Consider the following 19,697-nt stretch of genomic DNA (forward strand, 5'->3'; position numbering starts at 1 on the left):
ACTGATCTGAATGAATGTGGCAGGTAAAAGTATTGGGTGTGAGAGGGTAACCTTGGGAAGGCTGAAAACTAGGATTTCACTGTGAATTATCATTTCCTCCCATCATGTTTCTGGTGATGGTGCATCTCAAGGCTTCCGAAAAAGCTGGAAGCACGTTTGTTGGGATGTAGTCACAGGATATATTTGCATTTCCCCCCCTCTCTCCACAGAAATCTTTAGTAAAAGGCAAAAGATTTATACGAGCTGAAAAGAAACCAGAGCATGGATATATTTGCATTTAATAACACTCATTGGCTGGGAAATAACTGTTGCTAAGACTCTTAGGTTGGTCTTTTAGGAAGCCTATATTTCTCTTTGGGCGGAACAAAAATGGAAACACACAAAGTAAAGAAAATAAAACAGATACCTGTCATACTGTTGGGAGTCATGGGTTAGTAATCATTCTGGACCCTTTTTTTCACTGACATCTCCTATAGAGAAAAAGACAAGAAAAATACCATGGGTTATAACCTGCATTTTCCATAAGGTTTTGTTCCAAACAACATCACATGCATTAATTAGCTGGAGGTGATTTGTTACTTTCAACTCAGGGAAAGTGAAGCACAGGTGGGCTGCGTGATACACGTAAGTTTACAAGACCTTTTAATTTTCATCTCAGGGTTCCTCCTATAAACATGTCTTTATAATAATACTTTATTCAAGGTCACCTGTCTATTCTCCATCTCAAGTTTTTTAAGAAAGCACCAGCCGAGTGACTTGCTGTTCTTCCCAAGAGCGGCTGAGATACGTTAGCATCCTCAATCCAGATCCTTGCTTCTCCAAGTGTGGTCTGTGGACCAGCAGCCTCAGCATCACTGGGAGCTTGCTAGAAATAGAAACTTTGGGTCCTACGTCAAACCTGCTCCATCAAATCTGCACTTGGACGAGATGCAACTGCAGATGACTGATGTACACTTTGAAGTCTTAGACACACTGCTCTGGAGAATGGAATCCATATTCACATCGTATGTGTGACTCTTCCTTGGTCAGTGCTGAGTCCCTTCTCCTCATCACTGTATCGGTGAGATCTGAGAGCAGCAGACAGACTTGGCCTCATACGGGGATGGGGATGGAGACTCGGTGGGGGTCAGAGACCAGAGGCACTGACAGAGGGCAGAGGGTTGAAGGACACACGCGGATGATGAACCAGATGGCTGCTGAACGTGGGTCCTTCTGCGTATTGCTGGGCACAGGTCAGGATGAGGTTTCTTTTTCCAGAAGGGTTTCTATATCCAGCGGTCGGCAGTGCAGCATGGTGGCTCTGGCCTTGTACCGGAGCCCTAGGCATGGCTTTGAGGGCCAGGGCTGTCATGTACTCGCCGTGGGGTCGTGATTTCTTCATGTGCAAAATGACGAAGATAATACTTGCTTTACCTGCTTCACATGGCTGATGATTCCGAGGTGTGAAGAGGATGTGAATGCAAGTGCTGGGTAAACACAAGCCATTGGATGAGGGAGGGAACATCCTGATGCTAATAACTGATCGGAGAAGAGGAAGCATGGGGATTGTGTTTACAATATGGGTTTATATATGCGTCCATTCCCTCTCTGTCTCCACATCGAATCTTGCAGCACTGAATGCATACCTTGATGGTCACACCTTGGTCAACATATGTGGTCACCACATGTTTCCAAGGCTGCCTTTTCCACTAGACTGTAACCTCTTTGTGGCAGGGACTATGTCTCAGTCATTTTTATATCTTCCACATGAGCAGAGTGTCCGATACAAAACAGGCACTCAAGAAATATATGCGGGGCTTCCCTGGTGGCACAGTGGATAAGAACCTGCCTGCCAATGCAGGGGATATGGGTTCAAGCCCTGGTCCGGGAAGATCCCACATGCCGCGGAGCAACTAAGCCCGTGCGCCACAACTACTGAGCCTGTGCTCTAGAGCCCGTGTGCCACAACTACTGAGCCCACGAGCCACAACTACTGAAGCCCGTGCACCTAGAGCCTGTGCTCCACAACAAGAGAAGCCACCGCAATGAGAAGCCCGCACACCGCAACGAAGACCCAACGCAGCCAAAAATAAATTAAAAAAACACTAAAAAAGAAATATATGCTCTGAATAAGTGAATAAAATAAAATGAATGGAAGTTGAATCTCATGGTATGAGATTGCTGAACTGGCATCTGGTAGAAGAGATGAGGATTAATCACTAGGAAAATGCGTTCTTGCTACTGATGAACATTTCAAGGGTCACCAGCCACAAGCCGTCTGTTCTGTCCCCTTCAACTGTGCAGCTGGGTTGTGAGCGAGAGAATCAGGTTCTAAGACCCCCTAAAGGGAGAGTGCGGATCACACCTGTAGTACTGACTCTCTAGACCTCTCGTTCTTAGAAACTGAGCTGCCATTAACTCCCCTCCCATCCTGTGGACATGGCCTCATCCTCCTGGGATGCTGCTCCTGAGTATTCTGGAGCGGACAAGGAACTTGGCTCTGGCTGGGCCAACCACAGTTCTCCACCTTTGGCTGAGGTGGGCCAAGACCTGGGAGGGGCTAACATGATGTCTTTTTTTGGGATGTTTGGAGAGAGGAGGAAAGAGAGGGAGGGAGAGGGGTAGGTTATGTATTCCAGCTCTGGTGGCAGAATTTATCAGAAACTAAAACTCTTGAACTGTCTGACGCCATGCCTTTTAGCCACATGGCCAAAGCCGGTCTGAAGGTGAGATAGAGGATGCACCTGACATTCATGGAGAAGTTGGGGTGACAAGAGAATGCTGTGGCCTCAGAGCTCTGCTTTCAGCTCTCCCTGAGGCCCGGCTGTGTCCTTGCGGCCCCCTCAACCCTTCCTGAGCAAGACGGTGCCCGCGTCTGCAGAAGCCAGGTCCAGGCAGGTTTCTGCCCCTTGCAACCAGCGGAATCCTGACTGACAATACCGACATTCAAACACAGCATGAATACGAATGTGGCAAAAGCGTTTCGTGTCCTTTTTATCCTAGTTATGTTCTTGCTATACCAACACTTAAAACATATCTTTGTTTTCAAATTTTCAATTGAACAGGCATCAGAACTGCAGAAAGTATTGTGTGTGAAGCGGAAAGTATACAGAAAGATGAAAAACATCTCATTAAAGCTTAAAAAATATTGTTACCACCACGAAATTTAGTACTGATTTTGTTATTTAGTACTGTTTTCCTTCTACTGTAGGAAAGTACTAAAGTATTATCTATAGTACTTTAGTATCACTACACGATACTAAACTGTTACCATTACTTTAGCATTAATAGTATATTCCCATTCCTATTCCTATAGCACTTTAGTATTAGTACACTATACTTAACTGTTACCATTACTATGGCCTTAATAGTATATTCCCATTCCTATAGCATTTGAGTATTAGTACACTATACTAAACTGTTACCATTACTATAGCATTAATAGTATATTCCCATTCCTATTCCTATAGCACTTTAGTATTAGTATACTATACTAAGCTGTTACCATTACTATAGCGTTAATAGTATATTCCCATTCCTATTCCTATAGCACTTTAGTATTACTACACTATACTAAACTGTTACCACTACTATGGCCTTAATAGTATATTCCCATTCCTATAGCATTTTAGTATTAGTACACTATACTAAACTGTTACCATTACTAAGGCCTTAATAGTATATTCCCATTCCTATAGCATTTTAGTATTAGTACACTATACTAAACTGTTACCATTACTATGGCCTTAATAGTATATTCCCATTCCTATTCCTATAGCACTTTAGTATTAGTACACTATACTAAACTGTTACCATGACTATAGCGTTAATAGTATATTCCTGTTCCTATTCCTATAGCACTTTAGTATTACTATACTCTATTAAACTGTTAATATTCTTATAGCATTAATATACACTTCTGTTCCTATTCCCACTCCTATAGTGTTAATCTTGCACTTCGGTTCCTATTCCTACAGGACTCTAGTATTTCATATTATTTAGTGCTATTTTCCTGCAAAGAGCTCTCGAGTTTTAAACAGTAGTTAAACGCTCTGAGTGGACAGGCATCACGGGGCTGCTTCGGGGTTGCCCGGGACACAGGGCGGGTGTCAGCCAGTGCTCTGTGCGGAGGAGGGAAGCACAGGAGGTCCCCTCTGGAGCCATCGAGCGGGTCACGGCGTCAAAGGAGGAAACAAAGTCCAAACAGCTTAAAAAGAAAGAAAGCGGAGTGTTCTACCTGTGGGGAAAGGAAAGCGAGCACAGGGCTTCCCCTTTGGGTGGGTGAGTGGGCCGGCAGCGAGGAGGTCGGGGGTGATGTGAGCAGCGCTGACTGCAGCGCTGTCCCTGTCCTGGGGGCCACTCACAGCCTGCAGGTCATCGTTATAACAGGCCTGCTTCTCCCAGGCAGAGAAGAGCCTCCAGTGAGACCCAGTAAGGGTCTGTAACCTGGCCCCTCAGAGCCGAGTGTCCTTTAACAGCTGCAGCATTTCAGCACCAACTGAGGGGAGAGAGGTCTTCAGCGTAGTCCTTAGGAAAGTGCTGCTACACCGAGAACATTCCTTTCACACTATATTCGTTTATGTGGCTGATTAGCCTGGAGGCCTTGATTGAGGGCCTACTCTGTTTAGGTGCTGCCCCAGGCTTTGTCCGAAGACAACAGTTGGACCCGTCCATGTGGGGCTTCTAATCTGCCAGAGGGAGAGAATCATGCTAAAACACTGCAACGTGTGGACAGGTTTCAGCTGAAGTGTCTCTTCAGTGCAGACTGGGCCACGAGGGAAGGAGAGGTCATTTCTACTTGGGGCAACCTGGGAAGGCTTCAAGGTGGAGGTGACCCTGTATCTGAAGGCTCTTCTTTGCAATAGGCCTCTCCCCAGTGAAGGACTTAGTGCTTTATTCTCCTCCTTGTACCCCTGAGGCCCACTGACTACTCTGCAAGAAATGAGCCTTGTGTAGAAAAACTAGGAAATGCCCTCAAATTATGCAGGGTCTTGGGAGGTTTGCTATGGAATTTGGACTTTGTCCCATGGAAAATTGGGAGCCATGGAAGGTCCTTCAGGGAGTGCCCTGATTTGAGAGGATAACTCTGCCTTGGTGCAGAGGGGGACTCCTCAGTATGCTGACCTATCGGCGTGGGATGCTTGCTACTTTCCTGTCTTAGTGTTCAAGGTCACAAAGTTAGACTGGGGCCAGAGAGAAGCCCACCCACCTTGTCAAAGGCCCTGGCCCTGACCGCACGCCCTTTTGTCCCCTTGTGTTTTCTTTTTCTCTGTAGAAAACACAACACTGAAGGGACAACTGTGAAAATTCCCCCTTGGAAAATCTTTCCACACAGACCTAGTGAGTCATTGCTTATATAGTCTGCACATAATTAAAATGAAACATGCATCACTATAATGGAAAAGAATATGAAAAAGAATGTAGATATATGTATAACTGAATCACGTTGCTGTACAGCAGAAGTTAACACAACCTTGTAAATCAACTCTACTTCAATTAAAAAATGAAACATGCACCCCCCTCACGGCTCTACATCTACCTTATCCGAGGAGGGCGTTTGTGGTCCTCGTTTGCTTCTCCCTGGCTCTCAGAGCGTCTGAATGGTGAGCTATACTGGGGTCATCAGTTACGTCTTCAGCAGGTACTTCCTGGGTGGCCCCAAGAAGCCAAGAGGGGGCCGTGTGGGGTGGGCAGGGGTCATGTTCACAGGCAACTCTCTTGGTTCTGTTTACAAGGTCAGATGCTCCAGCCACTGGCTATTACGGGCTCCACGCTGAGACCGTTAATACTGGGTGGACTCTTAGAGGTAGATAGGACACCGTCTCACTTGGCATTGACACACGTGGATACCATGGGCTTCCTACATAGACCTCACATCAGAAGTCATGGAGACATGAGTTGAGGGCCAAGCTACACCCTCCAATTGGGATGGGTCTTGAAGATGTGTTTACACGGCAAGCACTGTTTTGACTAGGTCTGTGGGACGCTGGGCACTGCGGGGTTTGTGGGATGGAGCTGGAGTCCTCGCCCCCCACCCCCCACCCACACTTTGCCACCACTTTGCCTGGGTGCAGGCAAGTAGCTGTGCCCTCGGAGGGGCTGCCCTCACCTGGGAGGACAGTGAGGTCATGAAGCTCTCTCTCTCCCTCTTGGAGTGTCTGCTTTTCTCCCTTCCCCCCATCACAGCTTTGTCCCTGATGCTTGGGAATTGTTGGTAAAAACAAGTTCAGTCCCAGGGTATGGAGGACAGACCCTGGGCTGAGAGTCATTCGGATGCTTTTGGGTCTCAGGTCAGCAGCTTGCACATCTTGGCCGGGTCTCTTCACGCTCTGAGCCGCCCTTGTGAAGTGAAATCACAATCTCCCACCCTTCAGGTTACGACGAGGACCAGGGAATTTGAGAATGCTCTGTAAATGTAAAAGTGGACACCGACCTACAGTACTGGAAGAGGTCTTCATTATTATAGTCACTATTATTACACCCGGTCATCTCCTGGCCAATCGCAATCATCCCTAAGGTGTGGGCAACTGGAGGTATTATCTGGCCACTAGGGGTGCCCTGAAGTGGTTTAGAAGACATAACAGCACAGAAGCCCACCTCCGTAGACCCTAAGATAAGGTGGAGGTAGAAATGCTCCTCTCTCCCTTGCCATTCTCGTCTTCCCAGTCTGAATTTTACCTTTTGTGAATTTTTTCCCCTTCAAGTTCATTTAAATTTGTTACGGGGAGCAAGGAAGGTTGGGTACACAGAAGAATTTGTATCCAGTTCTACAGCATTCCAGATACAGCCACAGTTGTCCTTCCCTGAGGTCTTTGCATTTTAAGAGTAAATCTAGGATCCAGTGAAGTGAATATATAATGGTTGAATTTCTGATGATGGTAATAACTTAGGCACTTCTCACATAGAAGAGAACAGAGGCCAGGGGTATTCAAATCATACAACATTGTGATCCACCTTTTTCCACTTGGTAAAACTAACCCTATTTGGGAGTATAGTATCAAAAATTCAGTGCGAGAAAAAAATTTACAAAGCCAGCCCAGTTAGACTAGGGATCGGGCTGATTAAAATGGAACATAAGACTGTGAGTTACTTAATAAAGATGTGGGAAAATAGTCATAGCTCTGCCCTGTGACATGGCCCAGGTGTTCGTCCCAGTGGATCACCTGTTAGAGAATGGGGCAGGGTGACAACCTCTCTGCTGGGCGTGGCGGGAGCCTAGAGCCCCACATCAGAGACATCAGTAAACTCTGGGTGGTAAAGCTGTAATTTCCTTTTCAGATTTTCGGCCATCACTCTAAGTGTTTTGCCTTTAGTAGAGAGAGAACACAGCCAGGCTCTGTGGTTGAAACAGCTTAATTTGCTGTGGCTGATTTTTTTGTTCTCGGTAAAAGGATTTTAATTTAAGTTCAACGATCCCACTCTGTGGCTCATTTCTGCTCTTCCTTTTAACCTCTGTCCACGACAAATCACTGCCCCCTTCTCTCCCTCTTCCCCTCTCTTTCTCCTTCTCTTTCCTGGGCAAAGTCACCATGGCTTGGAAGGAGCATGGGCCCTGACATTTGTCAACAGAATGACACGGGGGAGGTCAAGAGACACGTCCCCAGGTGGGTAAGGTCATCCACCTCAAAGGGAATGGATGGATGAAATAGAACAGATGTGCTTGGCGCTTGGTGTTATTCTTGCATCCTCACGTGCAAGGGGCTGGGGCCACAGCCTGACAAAAATCCTGTTTCTGCTTTGAAGACTAGGTCAGCAGTGCTAGGAGTGGGGTTCTTGGGGTCCGAGTGGGCTTTCAAACAAACACACAAGTCCCCTGTGAACCTAAAACTCTCTGATATGTCTAATTCAGTGTCACGATGAGTGAAACTTGGAACCATTTCTAGCCACATAACGCAGTGATAGAAAAGTCAAGAAGGAACCAGCCAGAAAAAGTTTTATGAGGCCACCTCTGAAAGCCTCGACTCGCCGCCTGCTATGTTTATAACACACTTTCCTCCTAGCTACCTTTCTCTAGAGGTGGGCCATCACCTCTGAATGCTTCCAAGAAGTAAGACTCTTAAGAGGAAGCAGATGGGTAGTTTGAGGGAATCGCCCGACGCAACAGGAGAAACAACCTCAACAGATGTCTTGTTGGCCAAAGCAAGCGGTTAAAACTGCCTCTGCTGACACCTGGTGGACAGGAGTGCAGCATCCCTGCGCCAAAGACAACAACGAGCATGAGTGTAAAGGGGCCTGGGATGCATCCGTCATAATGCCTGAGGGGCAAGAGTACCACGCAGAACCACCAGATGCCGGAGTGTTTACTTGTGGTTAGGTGACTCACCAGGGCACGGGTAGGGACAACGACAGACGCGTGGGAAAATAAAACGGCAACACGGAAGTGAATGATGTATCATTGATTTCTTAAAAGAGTTTGATGGCGAGTGAGGCAACAACAAACAAGAACCCACTCCATCCCCCGCCCTCGACAGCCTCCCAAGAAACGATTCTACTGCCTGACCCCTGACCATCTCCATCCCAGGGCGACGGCAGTGCCCAGATGGAGCTTGGGTTCTGTTGCCTCTGGAATCTGCCCTGAGCTCCTTGCAGATTTTTAACCCTGGGATAGAAAGAATATTCTTCCAGAGGAGACATTATGAAGACTGCTTTGCCCCCCCAAATCCCTTGAAGATGCAAATAAAATGCTCCTAATAAATATAGTTATAATTGTTCACTACTTCTTAAATGCCAAATGTAGTGGAAGGAGAGCGTCTGCATTGAGAGTATCTACAGAAATAGACATCATAAACGTTGTACAATCTCCATTTTCCCCTTCGGTGGGTTCTCGTTTAATGCTGCCTGGCGAAGGATGAATATTTTGACAAAGTCAACGGTTTCCTGCGAGCACAGTGCACACACAGCTTAGATTTTGTCTTTCAACAATGTGTTTTAAAGGTGATGTTCAGGAATGCATCAGAGCAATTATCAGTTCAAATTTGTAAGAATTAATCCATTATATTTAAGTCATGAAGAAAGGTGATTTTTTTTTTTTTAATTACAGGAACCTTGGTTAAGGGTTGAGTCAGGGAATTGGGGTGAATAGATCTACCTAGGAAGGTAAGAAAGAAAAGAAGCCCTTAAAAGACTCATGGAGTTGCCCTTTTTTTTTAATTTATGAAGTTAAAAAATTTTATATTGGAGTACAGTTGATTAACAATGTGGTGTTAGTTATGGGTGCACAGCAAAGTGATTCAGTTATGCATATGCATGTATCTATTCTTTTTCAAAATTCTATTCCCATTTAGGTTAGAGGTTTTTTTTCCCTCCTGACTTTTAAGTTAAATTTGGAATATGAATTCCCTTAAATGTGCCACTAGAAAGTGTATAGTCAAAATATACCCCCTCCCATGGTCAGTGATTCTAGGGCACAGAGGTTCTCAATTTTCCTGGCACCGCTACTGTTTCAGAAACTGCTTCACAGTGACCCCAGGTAAAAGGAACAAATGTTCTGTTTATTAAGTAAATAGTTCCAAACAGCCTAATAGTAGTATTTTCATGGCGTCTGATAGCTGTGCCTGTGTTTCCCTCAAAAATTAGACATTCCATTGTGTTCCTCTGGGTTTGCTGTGGCACTCCCAGGGTGCCTTGGTACAGAGTTTGGGGACCGTGGCTGTAACAGCTTTGGGAATCTGTGGAAAGTTCGAGGGTGTGGTTAGCTGATCTCTTTTTAGCCCTCACTCTCTGTGAACTCAGGGCTACATAATTTGGCCTTTCAGTTTCATATTGACCTTTCAGTGGGTCAGCCTGGTGTAAGCTGTGGAGGAGAGAACAGAGAATGAAATCTTGGCTGGATTTAAGCTCATTGTGGGCATAAACAAGATTGGACCATCATCCAATAGAGCTTCTGGAGCCCCTACCACATGGTGAAGTTGTGATGAAGTCTCTAAAAAGTAAAGGAACACAGCCCTTGCCTTGTCTTAGGAGGGGGATGCAATAAGCTGCGTTATCACTGGGAATTGTGCAGGAACGCCAAAGGCAGCTGAGAAAGTGGCTGGATGCTAAGTTCTTCGGTGAGAATCTGACGAATGAGCATGTTACACACGCCGGAATTCTTGTAAGAGGATCTCAATAAATCTATAAATGGCGGGTCGCCTGCTTTTCTATCCTGTTCTGTTTCTGACTTATGTGTAGCAAGGAAGCTACCTATGAACTAAACTAGTGGTTCTCAAAGTTCAGCAAACACCTGGAGGGCTCCTCACACAGATGGCCGGGGCTCTGCCCCCAGAGTTTCTGATTTAGCCCGTCTAGGGCTGGTGGTGTCGGGTAGGGGTGACTGGGAGTCTGCATGTCCAAGTTCCTGGGTGATTGGACTGTGCTTTCCAGGAATCACATGTTGGGAGCCACCAGCCTACACCATTTGGGAACAAGTCAGAGGCACTGGGGCACCATCTTGGTGGGCTACATTTGACGCTGGGCAGGTATCCCCACCTCTCCACTCAGGACCAGCCCAGTCAACCTGGTCTAGAAGAGGGGCTGATCCAGGCCCCCAGCTCCGTGACCAGACAGTTTCCTTCTCTGAAGACCCCCTCGCATTTCAAGTGTGCCTCCTGGAATTTGAGACCCTCAAGTCCTGTAGTAACAGAGTGACAGCGAGACCCGACGAGGTGAAGGAGTCTTGCACCTTCGAAGAGGCTGGCTTTGCACTCTGCTTTCTTGTAAGGGTGGGGCACGACCATGGAGGCTGCAGGAGAAGCAGTTCTTCATCTCAAGGGAGGGGTTCACAGCAGAATCAGCTGAGAAGCCTTGCTCACCATCTCCGGGGCTGGGCCCTGGAATGTGTACCTAGAAAAGGCTTCCCAGCTGATTCTGTTGAGAACTTCCGCTCATGAGAGAAGCACTGGAGTATAAGCCGAATGTGGAGATGGGTCACCCTACTGTCACTCTCTTACCTCTGAAGCCACACACGCTCATTGGTTCAGAGTCACTGGACACACTACGTCCTGTTTGACTGCCGCAGGCCTGCAGAGAACTCTCTTTCCCTCCCTCCGGCCATGCTTCCTTGGCGGGTGGCAAAATCATGGCCAGTGTGGTTGATCCAAAGTACATTGCTGATTAAAAGCCACTACCTATGCACTGAGGGACCCACTGTAGCACCAACACATCAATAGCACAGAAGCACCTGGACTTCTGCACTCAAGCCACACTCACCCTCTGCTCCTGCCCCATGACTTATTTCCTCCAGTGCGGTCCCAGCTCAGCAGCATCAGCATCAGCTGGGGACTCAGAGATGCAGATGCTCAGGCCCTACCTCAGACCTACTGAATCAGAACCTCTGAGAGGGGGGTCCAGCAGGCTGTGTTTCTACAAGGTCTCCAGGTGATGATTCCGGTGCAGCTGGGGTTCAAAACCCCCTGCCCACTGCCACAGATCAGAAGGTGTTCAGTGCCCTCTCCCACCAGCTCGCCCAGTGATCAGCCCAGAACGTTCGCTAGGTAACGAAGCCGGGGGAGCCCTACTTCCTGCTGTCAGAGAGAATCAACACTCGCTTGGTGAGCCGCCTCTGAGAGGTTGCCAATGCTGCGTCTAAATCATATCTCGTTTCTTCTGGGTTGTATTTTCCATATTCACACTTCAGCTCCCCCTGAATCCTCTCCAAGTTTTTTACATTCCTTTCAGCTCAGGAAGCCAAAATGAAGATGCCATGTTTCAACCAGGGTCTGTTTCCTGCTGGGGGGAGGGGCATTTCTGCAGGATTCTTGAATGCCCAACTCCCAGCATCATGATTATTTTCCGAACAATAGAAGGAGATTGCTGATTCATGTTTGGCTCACGGCTGGCTCCAGGCGTCTTTATTTTTTCTTGCTGTACTTGTGCCGATGCAACACAATAATGTTCTAGTCATCCCTCTGAGTTAGAAATGCCAACAGCTCAACTATGCAACCGAAGGGTCCCGCCTCCCCTTTGGCTTATTTAAAGCCTTCCCGCAAATAACACGTTTTGAAATATTATATGGCGTGATCACGCTGAGCCATTTGGCTTTGGCATGGACCGTCAGACCTTATCTTTTTCTTAGCTGCTCCTTGTACAATGCCTGGCACACTGGAACTAGGATTCTTAAAAAAATGCCTGTTGGGTGAATCACATACCCACTTCCTGAGGTTCAAACCTGATCCTTCCATTCTGCCCTGATATAGTACAACCCACCCTCTGTCAGGGGCAGGGCAGGACCCGGCTATCACATTCAGGCTCATGTTTGCATCCAGTCAAAGAATGGGCTTGACCTCCTCAAGGTCTGATGGTCCAGGGGGGCTCCATCCAGCCCCTGGCCCCGTTTGCACACTGTCTGCACGGCCACTTCTGGGCCTGCCATAGCAGTGGGGCTCTGGTTGTCTCTCAGCACAGCTCTGCCAATAGCAGTCGAGGCCAGCTGTGGGTTTTTGTTTCCCAGCTGCAAAGTCAAACTGGTGGGACTGCTTAGCTCCTAAAGCTCTATTGGTCACCCTGAGCCACACACCCAAATCACCTGGGTGGCTTCGCAAAGTCCCAGCACGCAGGCTGCATCCCAACCCAATTAGTGTTTCATAACTGAGGCCTGAGTTTTGTCAAGCTGCCTGGGACATTCGGATGTGCAGGCGAGGCTGAGAACCACGGCCCTAAAGTGGCATCATTAAAATGATGGAGACGGGGATTCCCTGGTGGCGCAGTGGTTGGGAGTCCGCCTGCCGATGCGGGGGACACGGGTTCGTGCCCCGGTCCGGGAAGATCCCACATGCCGCGGAGCGGCTGGGCCCGTGAGCCATGGCTGCTGAGCCTGCGCGTCCAGAGCCTGTGCTCCGCAACGGGAGAGGCCACAACAGTGAGAGGCCCACGTACCGCAAAAAAAAAAAAAAAAAAAGATGGAGACGGACAGCTCACTGAGGACCATTTCCCCCCCTCCAGGAGCTCAAGAGCAAACCCTGTTAGGCTAAGAGGGGGAGCACCCCCTTCTGCTCATCTGCCCATTTCTCTTCTCACAATCCTTTTTAAATTTTTATTTGTTATTTTATTTTATTTTTTAAAACCATTTAAAAAGATTGGAGTATAGCTGACTTACAACGTTGTGTTCGTTTCAGGTGTACAGCAAAGTGATTCAGTTATACATATACACGTATCCACTCTTTTTAAGGTTCTTCTCCCGTATAGGTCATTAGAGAGTACTGAGCAGAGTTCCCTGTGCTCTACAGCAGGTCCTTGTTGTTTATCTATTTTATATACAGTGTGTCTGTCTGCTCGCTATCTTGACGTGTGCTCACCCAAGCACAGAGGGTCTGGGTGAACTGAGGTCAGGAGGCTACCCAGAGTCCTGGCTTCAACATTCTCACTAGGGAATCCCTAAGATGTGAGCAGTGGTGTGACCTAGGAAGAGCCCTGGGGACTGCTCTGTCTCCAGAGAATTCCCAAGGAGGGCACAGACACTGTGTCACTGATCACCAGGCTGTCTGGAGGAACAGACACGTCCAGTTGTTTCTGCTAATTGACGAAACAGAGGGTTAGAGGGACAGAGAAGCTTTTCCCTCCGGCTGCTGAGAGGAGGAATCAGAATGTCAACCCAGATCTAGTGCTCTAAATCGCCGAGCCATCCCAGCTGCCAGATGTGTGTCCCTCAGCTGGGTTCCTCGATGGGCACAAAGATGATTAAGCCCTACTCCTTCCCCTCTGGGGAGCACCCCCCGGTAGAGATGACGGAGCACCCACAAACAATTCTACGTGGAGGAGGTTGTATCTGGTACTCTATCAGAAGCTCAGAGGACCCTACAAGTGTGTGGGAGGGAAAGAGGAACTAAGAAAACCTGACTCTACAAAGCACAGATGCTCTGCAAATCCTCACTCCATCCTGCACAGGGTTGTGTGATCTTCCAGGTCCAGATCCAGTTGTGTACGGAGGGTCTTTCAGAATGGGGGTTGTCCAAAGTGTAGGTGTTTGGGCTGAAATCACCCTGACAATGCAATCTGGATGCCTGGGCAGGATATCTCCAACAGTGTGTTGTATTTACTTATTTAGTTTCTTTTTAGGCCGGGCTGAGCGGTTTGCGGGATCTTAGTTCCCCAACCAGGGATCAAACCCGTGCCCCCTGATTGGGAGCGGAGTCTTAACCACTGGACCACCAGAGAAGTCCCATCCATCAGCTTGTTTTAATATCGTTTGAACATGTGTCCTAAAAGAAGAAGATGGTATGACCCTTACAGAGATGTTTTGAGGATTAAATGAGTTCATACAAGAAAAGTGGAAGAGGGTGGAGGGCTCCCCAAGGGTCCTTGCCGTCTGCTGAGAACTTGGCTTACTTCATGCAGGTTGTAACTTATAAAAAGGGCACAGTATTAGACATACATTTGTCAGGGTATAATTTTTTTTTATAAAATAATTGGTAACATTAGGAAAGCCTGGGATTTATATCCTCTGTGTGATCCTGTGTAAAAGAGATTTGTTAAGAGGATAACTCACTTCTCTGGGGACTGCAGCATTTATAAAATGGACTCTTGTAAGCAGTGTTGCAGCAATTGATGGCTCCCAGTTGAATGGTCTCTGTTGGGAGTTCAGCTAATGCTTTCTCAGCGAGAGAACATTTAAGTCAATATTTTTCACAACATCTACTCTCCCTCAAAAAACATATTTTTTGGTCCCCAAATGATTTTCATAGTTATGAGATGGAACACTTCAGTTGAACCATCGCTAGAGTCATTGTTTACTGTAAACAAGATGCACTATCCTGTTTTCTTATATGAAAAGGAAAGAGAGTGGGCCTTGGTCATCAACCTGTATTGTTGGTTTTACCTGCGAAAACGAATTGTGTGATTTTCAGGAAAAATAAATTCGTGTGATTTTCAGGAAAAATAAATTCACGTGATTTGACAACAAAGATTTCCAGAGAAAGGGAAATCAGCCAGTTTCTAAAACATCCAAGAAATAATGCAGATCCTACATGAAATGCATGAATGTCTTCCTGGAGCTACATCTTCTCAGTTCCAAGGCAGGAGCCAACTAGACCAAACATGGCGCTTGTCTTTATAGTAAAATCTACAAGAAATCTAAAGAGTTTCTACTTGTGTGTTCAATGAAACTGAGTAGAGAAGAAAGACGATAATGGTACTTACGTTAACATGTTACTCTGTTAGTCACTGTATATCCTGCACATGTGTATATGGTTCCATAAAAAGTAGGATAATAATAATGATAAAAATAAAGGCAATAACTGTAACAGCATCTAACATGTATTGAGTGTTTGCCATTCTGCTAAGTGTCCTACATATACTACCTCCTTTATTACTCTCAACAACCTGTGATGTAGGGGATCTAAACTTAAGAGATGTGATGCCCTTGGGACTTCCCTGGTGGCGCAGTGGTTAAGAATCCACCTGCCAATGCAGGGGACATGGGTTCGAGCCCTGGTCTGGGAAGATCCCACATGCCGCGGAGCAACTAAGTCCATGCTCCACGACTACTGAGCCTGTGCTCAGGATCCTGTGAGCAGCAACTACTGAGCCCACACACCACAACTACTGAAGCCCGCGTGCCTAGAGCCCGTGCTCTGCAACAATAGAAGCCACTGCAATGAAAAGCCCATGCACCGCAACGAAGAGTAGCCCCAGCTCGCCACAAATAGAGAAAGCCCACGCACAGCAATGAAGACCCAATGCAGCCAAAAACAAACAAACAAACAAACAAATAAATAAATTTAAAGAGATGTGATGCCCTTGCCCAAGTTTCTAAAGATTGTTAAGTGGGAGGGCCAGGAATTGAACTCAGGTCCTGTGGATCCAGACATTTTGCTCTAAACTACTATACTTGACTGCCCCTTGCAAGAATAAAGGTTACCTGTGTTTGCGATGCTTTTTTACATGGGTCTTTTCACTCAATGCCCACAACTTCATTTTATTATATCCTTTACAAATGGGGACACTGAAGCTCAGATGTTAAATGTCTAAAGATAAACCCTGCTGTATGGGAAACTGAGGCTCAAAGTTCTGTGTCTAAGCCAAGTGTGTTCTTGAAGACTCTGAGCTTAAATCTTTTTGAATGGAAGGTCCTGATGACTAATTGTCCACGTCACTATCTGTGAAGGCAAAAGCTGAGCAATAGTTGCACCTACGGGATATTTTTTAAAAACATGAAATTCCTAGCTCAGAATATCAGGTCGATAAAATTTTAACATATAGAACACACAGTTTGACCAGCCCAACCCACATTATTTGAAAAGTTCACTCTTGATGAGCCTGAAGCTCCCTCACACACCCAGCCCATGATGAGTGAGACACCTATTACCTAAGTGACACGTAAACATTTCTTGTTAGATATGAGACATTTTCTGAGTTCAATCAAGGTGACATGGCTGTTCATAAAATTAGTAGTTCTGTTAATAATCACTGCTCCATTTGATGGAGGATATTATTCCCATGATTTTGCGGTTGAGTTGATGAGAATAAGCCTTATCAATGTACCAACTGGGTAGGAGTGTGTGAAAATGAACTGACCCTCACGTGCTACCAGGCTCAATCTCATATTAATGCTGCCAGAAAAGTTTATAAAGGGTTTACCAATGAATATCCCCTTAATAAAGGAGAGGTGATTTTCTTGAAAAGCCAAGAGATATCTGGAATTTCGGGACATCAGCAGTTGTTTGAAGGAAAGGCGGAATCGTATAATGGATAAAGCTGGCTGACTGCAATTTACAAAATCACAGACTTTTCAACCTGCAAACTGAGTGCCAGTTTGTTACCTGTCACTACCCAGCTCCAAATCCACCCTTCCATTCTCTGCTGTGTGATTCTGAGGCAAACTCTTTCCCACAGTGCCTGGCCAGAGGGTGTTCTATTTGATTCCACCCATAGGAGGCACCAGAGGGAGGCTGGAAGGTGAGAAGAGAGAGGGTCCTTCCCTCTCTTCTTCATGCCCCTGGGAGCCCCTGCCAGCAATAGCTGTGGGCTGCAGCCACTGGTCTCTTTTAGCATTTCCAGGAGCAGTCTTTGCATCTTGCAGAGGTTCTAGCAGCAGCCGGTTGGAGCCCTTTCTTAGTACTTTGAGTGTCAACTCCACAGGACTGCTCCTCTGAGCATGTGTGAGAAGTTATAACCCCTGAGCTAAAGGGTAGTAGAATGGAAGACTGCAAAGGATTGACTTTTTTAAAAAAACATTTTTTAGCATAAAAATAACACCAGTTCACATGGAAATGTTTGTGAACACAGATAGTATAAAGGAGAAAAAAAGTCAAAACCTGTCCTAGATTTAACCACTGATATTTTCACATACTCTTTCTGGTCTCTGCCCCGCCCTTCCCCCCACCCCACCCCATACTTCTACATATTAAAAAAAAAAGATTATTTTTAATCCACACTTGGTCTCTTGAATTTTCACATGACAACATGAGGAAGTCAACTCCAAGAGGGGTGTGACCTTGCTTCATCACAAGGACAACTTGTCTCTTCCATTTTGGGATTGGATCTCTCTGGCAAGGGTTGCTCACCTCTGACCCAGAAACTAGACAATGGCCATGACTACAGGCTCCCATCTCTGCTATGTCTGTTATGCCTTCTCAGTTGTGATCATAAAGTAAATAAGAAATCTGTGTACATTTAGGAGGAATGCTTAGTATATTATGAGCTGGCTCCTGGGGTTAGTCTATGAAAAATGTTGAAGAAATATGTAACACAGTAGTCTGCTCTGTAAGAATTGGCATGTTTGGCTAATAGATGGCACAAATGTGGTACTAATTACCCTGGTCTGCCATATATATTTGGTATTTTGTTACTTCTACATTCATTCACTCATTCATTTATTCACTCATTCATTCACAACTATTACCAGAGTGCCTACCAAGAGCAAAGGCAAAGCACTGTGCTAGTTGCTGGATTCATGAATAAGATACAACTGCTGCCCTTTTTCACAAAATTCATAACCAGAAGAACCAAACTCTGGGAAGAAGGAGTTAAAATACCAAACACTTTTCCTGACTAATAAAACATCTTATTATTACATGCATTTGTTCTTCACTCTCTCACAGGTACACTTGTCACCAACTCCTTGTGCCCCTTGAGAAATTTTCAAATATGATATTTTCTCAGATAAATTTAATGTAGAATAACTGCCTGTTGATCCAATGTTTCAGTCTCCATCTACCTTAAAATTATTTATCAAGTAGAAAATATGACTGTTATGAATCTTTACACTCCAAGGAACATAGTATAGTAACATATGTAATTAAAATGAAGAAAGTTCAAGGCAAAATAAATGGAAACACAATAGTAGTTGGAGATTTTAACATACCTTGCATCCCTTGAAAGATTAAGTGGATATAAGATAATAAAGAATATCAGAATAATATTATTAATAATGTTAATCTAGAATTATATACCAAATTTCATACCTAAAAACCCATAATAATTATAGAATAACAGAGTAAAAACTGAATAATTATAAAATGTGACCCATGTTAGGTGAAAAGAAAATTCCCAAGAGTAGAAATAAGTAGAAATACTAGAGACAAAATAATAATCTTCTTACAATATAATCAACTTAGAAAATTAAAAAGGTAAAAGAAAGAAAAGCAGGCACATACAAAACAAAAAAGTGCAATTACTTGGAAATCAAGAAAACTCTTTCCTAAACAACTCATCAAGAGGATATATATGCACCCAATTGCAATATATATGCACCCAACATTGGGCCACCTAAATATACAAAGCAACTATTAACAGACCCGAAGGGAAAAATAGACAGCAATACAACAATAGTAGGGTCTTCAGTACTTCACTTTCATCAATGGATAAATCATCCAGGCTGAAAATCAATAAGAAAATAGTGGACTTGATGAACGCTATAGACCAAATGAACCTAACAGATATATACAGAACATTTCAACTGATATAAACAGAATACACACTATTCTCACTTGCCCAAAGAACATTCTCCAGGAGAGATCACATGTTGGGCCACAAAACAAGTCAACAAATTTAAGAAGACTGAAATCATATCAGGTATATTTTCTGACAACAATGCTATGAAACTAGAAATCAATAACAGGAAGAAAAATGAAAAATTCACCAATGTGTGGAAATTAAACAAAACACTTCTGAACAACTAATGATCAAAGAAGAAATCAAAGGGAAATCAAAAAGCATCTTGAGACAAGTGAAAATGGAAATACAACATATCAAACCTTATGGGATGCAGCAAAAGTAGTTCTAAGAAGGAATTTTATAGTGATAAACACCTACATTAAGAAAAAAGTACATCTCAAACAACTTAACTTTATACCTCAAAAAACTAAGAAAAGAGGAAAAAACTGAGGCCAAAGTTAGCAGAAAGAAAGCAATAATAAAGATTAGAACAGACATAAATGAAATAGAGACTGGAAAAGACAATAGAAAAAGATCAACAAAAATAAGATTGTTTTTGAAAAGATAAACAAAATTGACAAACCTTCAACTAGACTAACAAAAAATAAAAAAGAGAGGACAGAAAGAAAATTATAAATGCAAAAGGAGACATTATAACTGATATCACAGAAATACAAAGGATAAGAGACTACTGTGAACAACCATACACCAACAAATTGGATAAATTTCTGTATACTTACAACCTACCAAGTCTGACTCATGAAGAAATAGAAAATCGAAAGAGACCAATAACAAGTAAAGAGATTGAAGCAGTATTTTAAAAACTCCCAAGAAAGAAAAGCCCAGGATCTTCTGGCTTCACTGGTAAA

At 44.8% G+C, this 19,697-nt stretch overlaps 1 protein-coding gene and 1 non-coding gene across 7 annotated transcripts in view; both read right to left on the bottom strand.

Moving 5' to 3' along the window:
* Window positions 1–19,697, bottom strand: part of THRB (thyroid hormone receptor beta) — a 387,212-nt gene that overhangs the window by 109,357 nt on the left and 258,158 nt on the right. For all 6 annotated transcript variants that reach the window (XM_060099500.1, XM_060099502.1, XM_060099499.1 and 3 more), the window contains one exon: window positions 407–470. In XM_060099500.1, the coding sequence (XP_059955483.1) occupies window positions 407–428 (22 nt within the window). In that variant the 5' untranslated portion in view covers window positions 429–470. The remainder of the gene's footprint in view (window positions 1–406; window positions 471–19,697) is intronic.
* Window positions 152–263, bottom strand: LOC132491501 (U5 spliceosomal RNA). Its single transcript, XR_009532711.1, has one exon. It is a non-coding gene; the product is annotated as a U5 spliceosomal RNA (small nuclear RNA).

This window comes from Mesoplodon densirostris, chromosome 5 (genome assembly GCF_025265405.1).
Source record: "Mesoplodon densirostris isolate mMesDen1 chromosome 5, mMesDen1 primary haplotype, whole genome shotgun sequence".
Taxonomy (NCBI): Eukaryota; Metazoa; Chordata; class Mammalia; order Artiodactyla; family Ziphiidae; genus Mesoplodon; species Mesoplodon densirostris.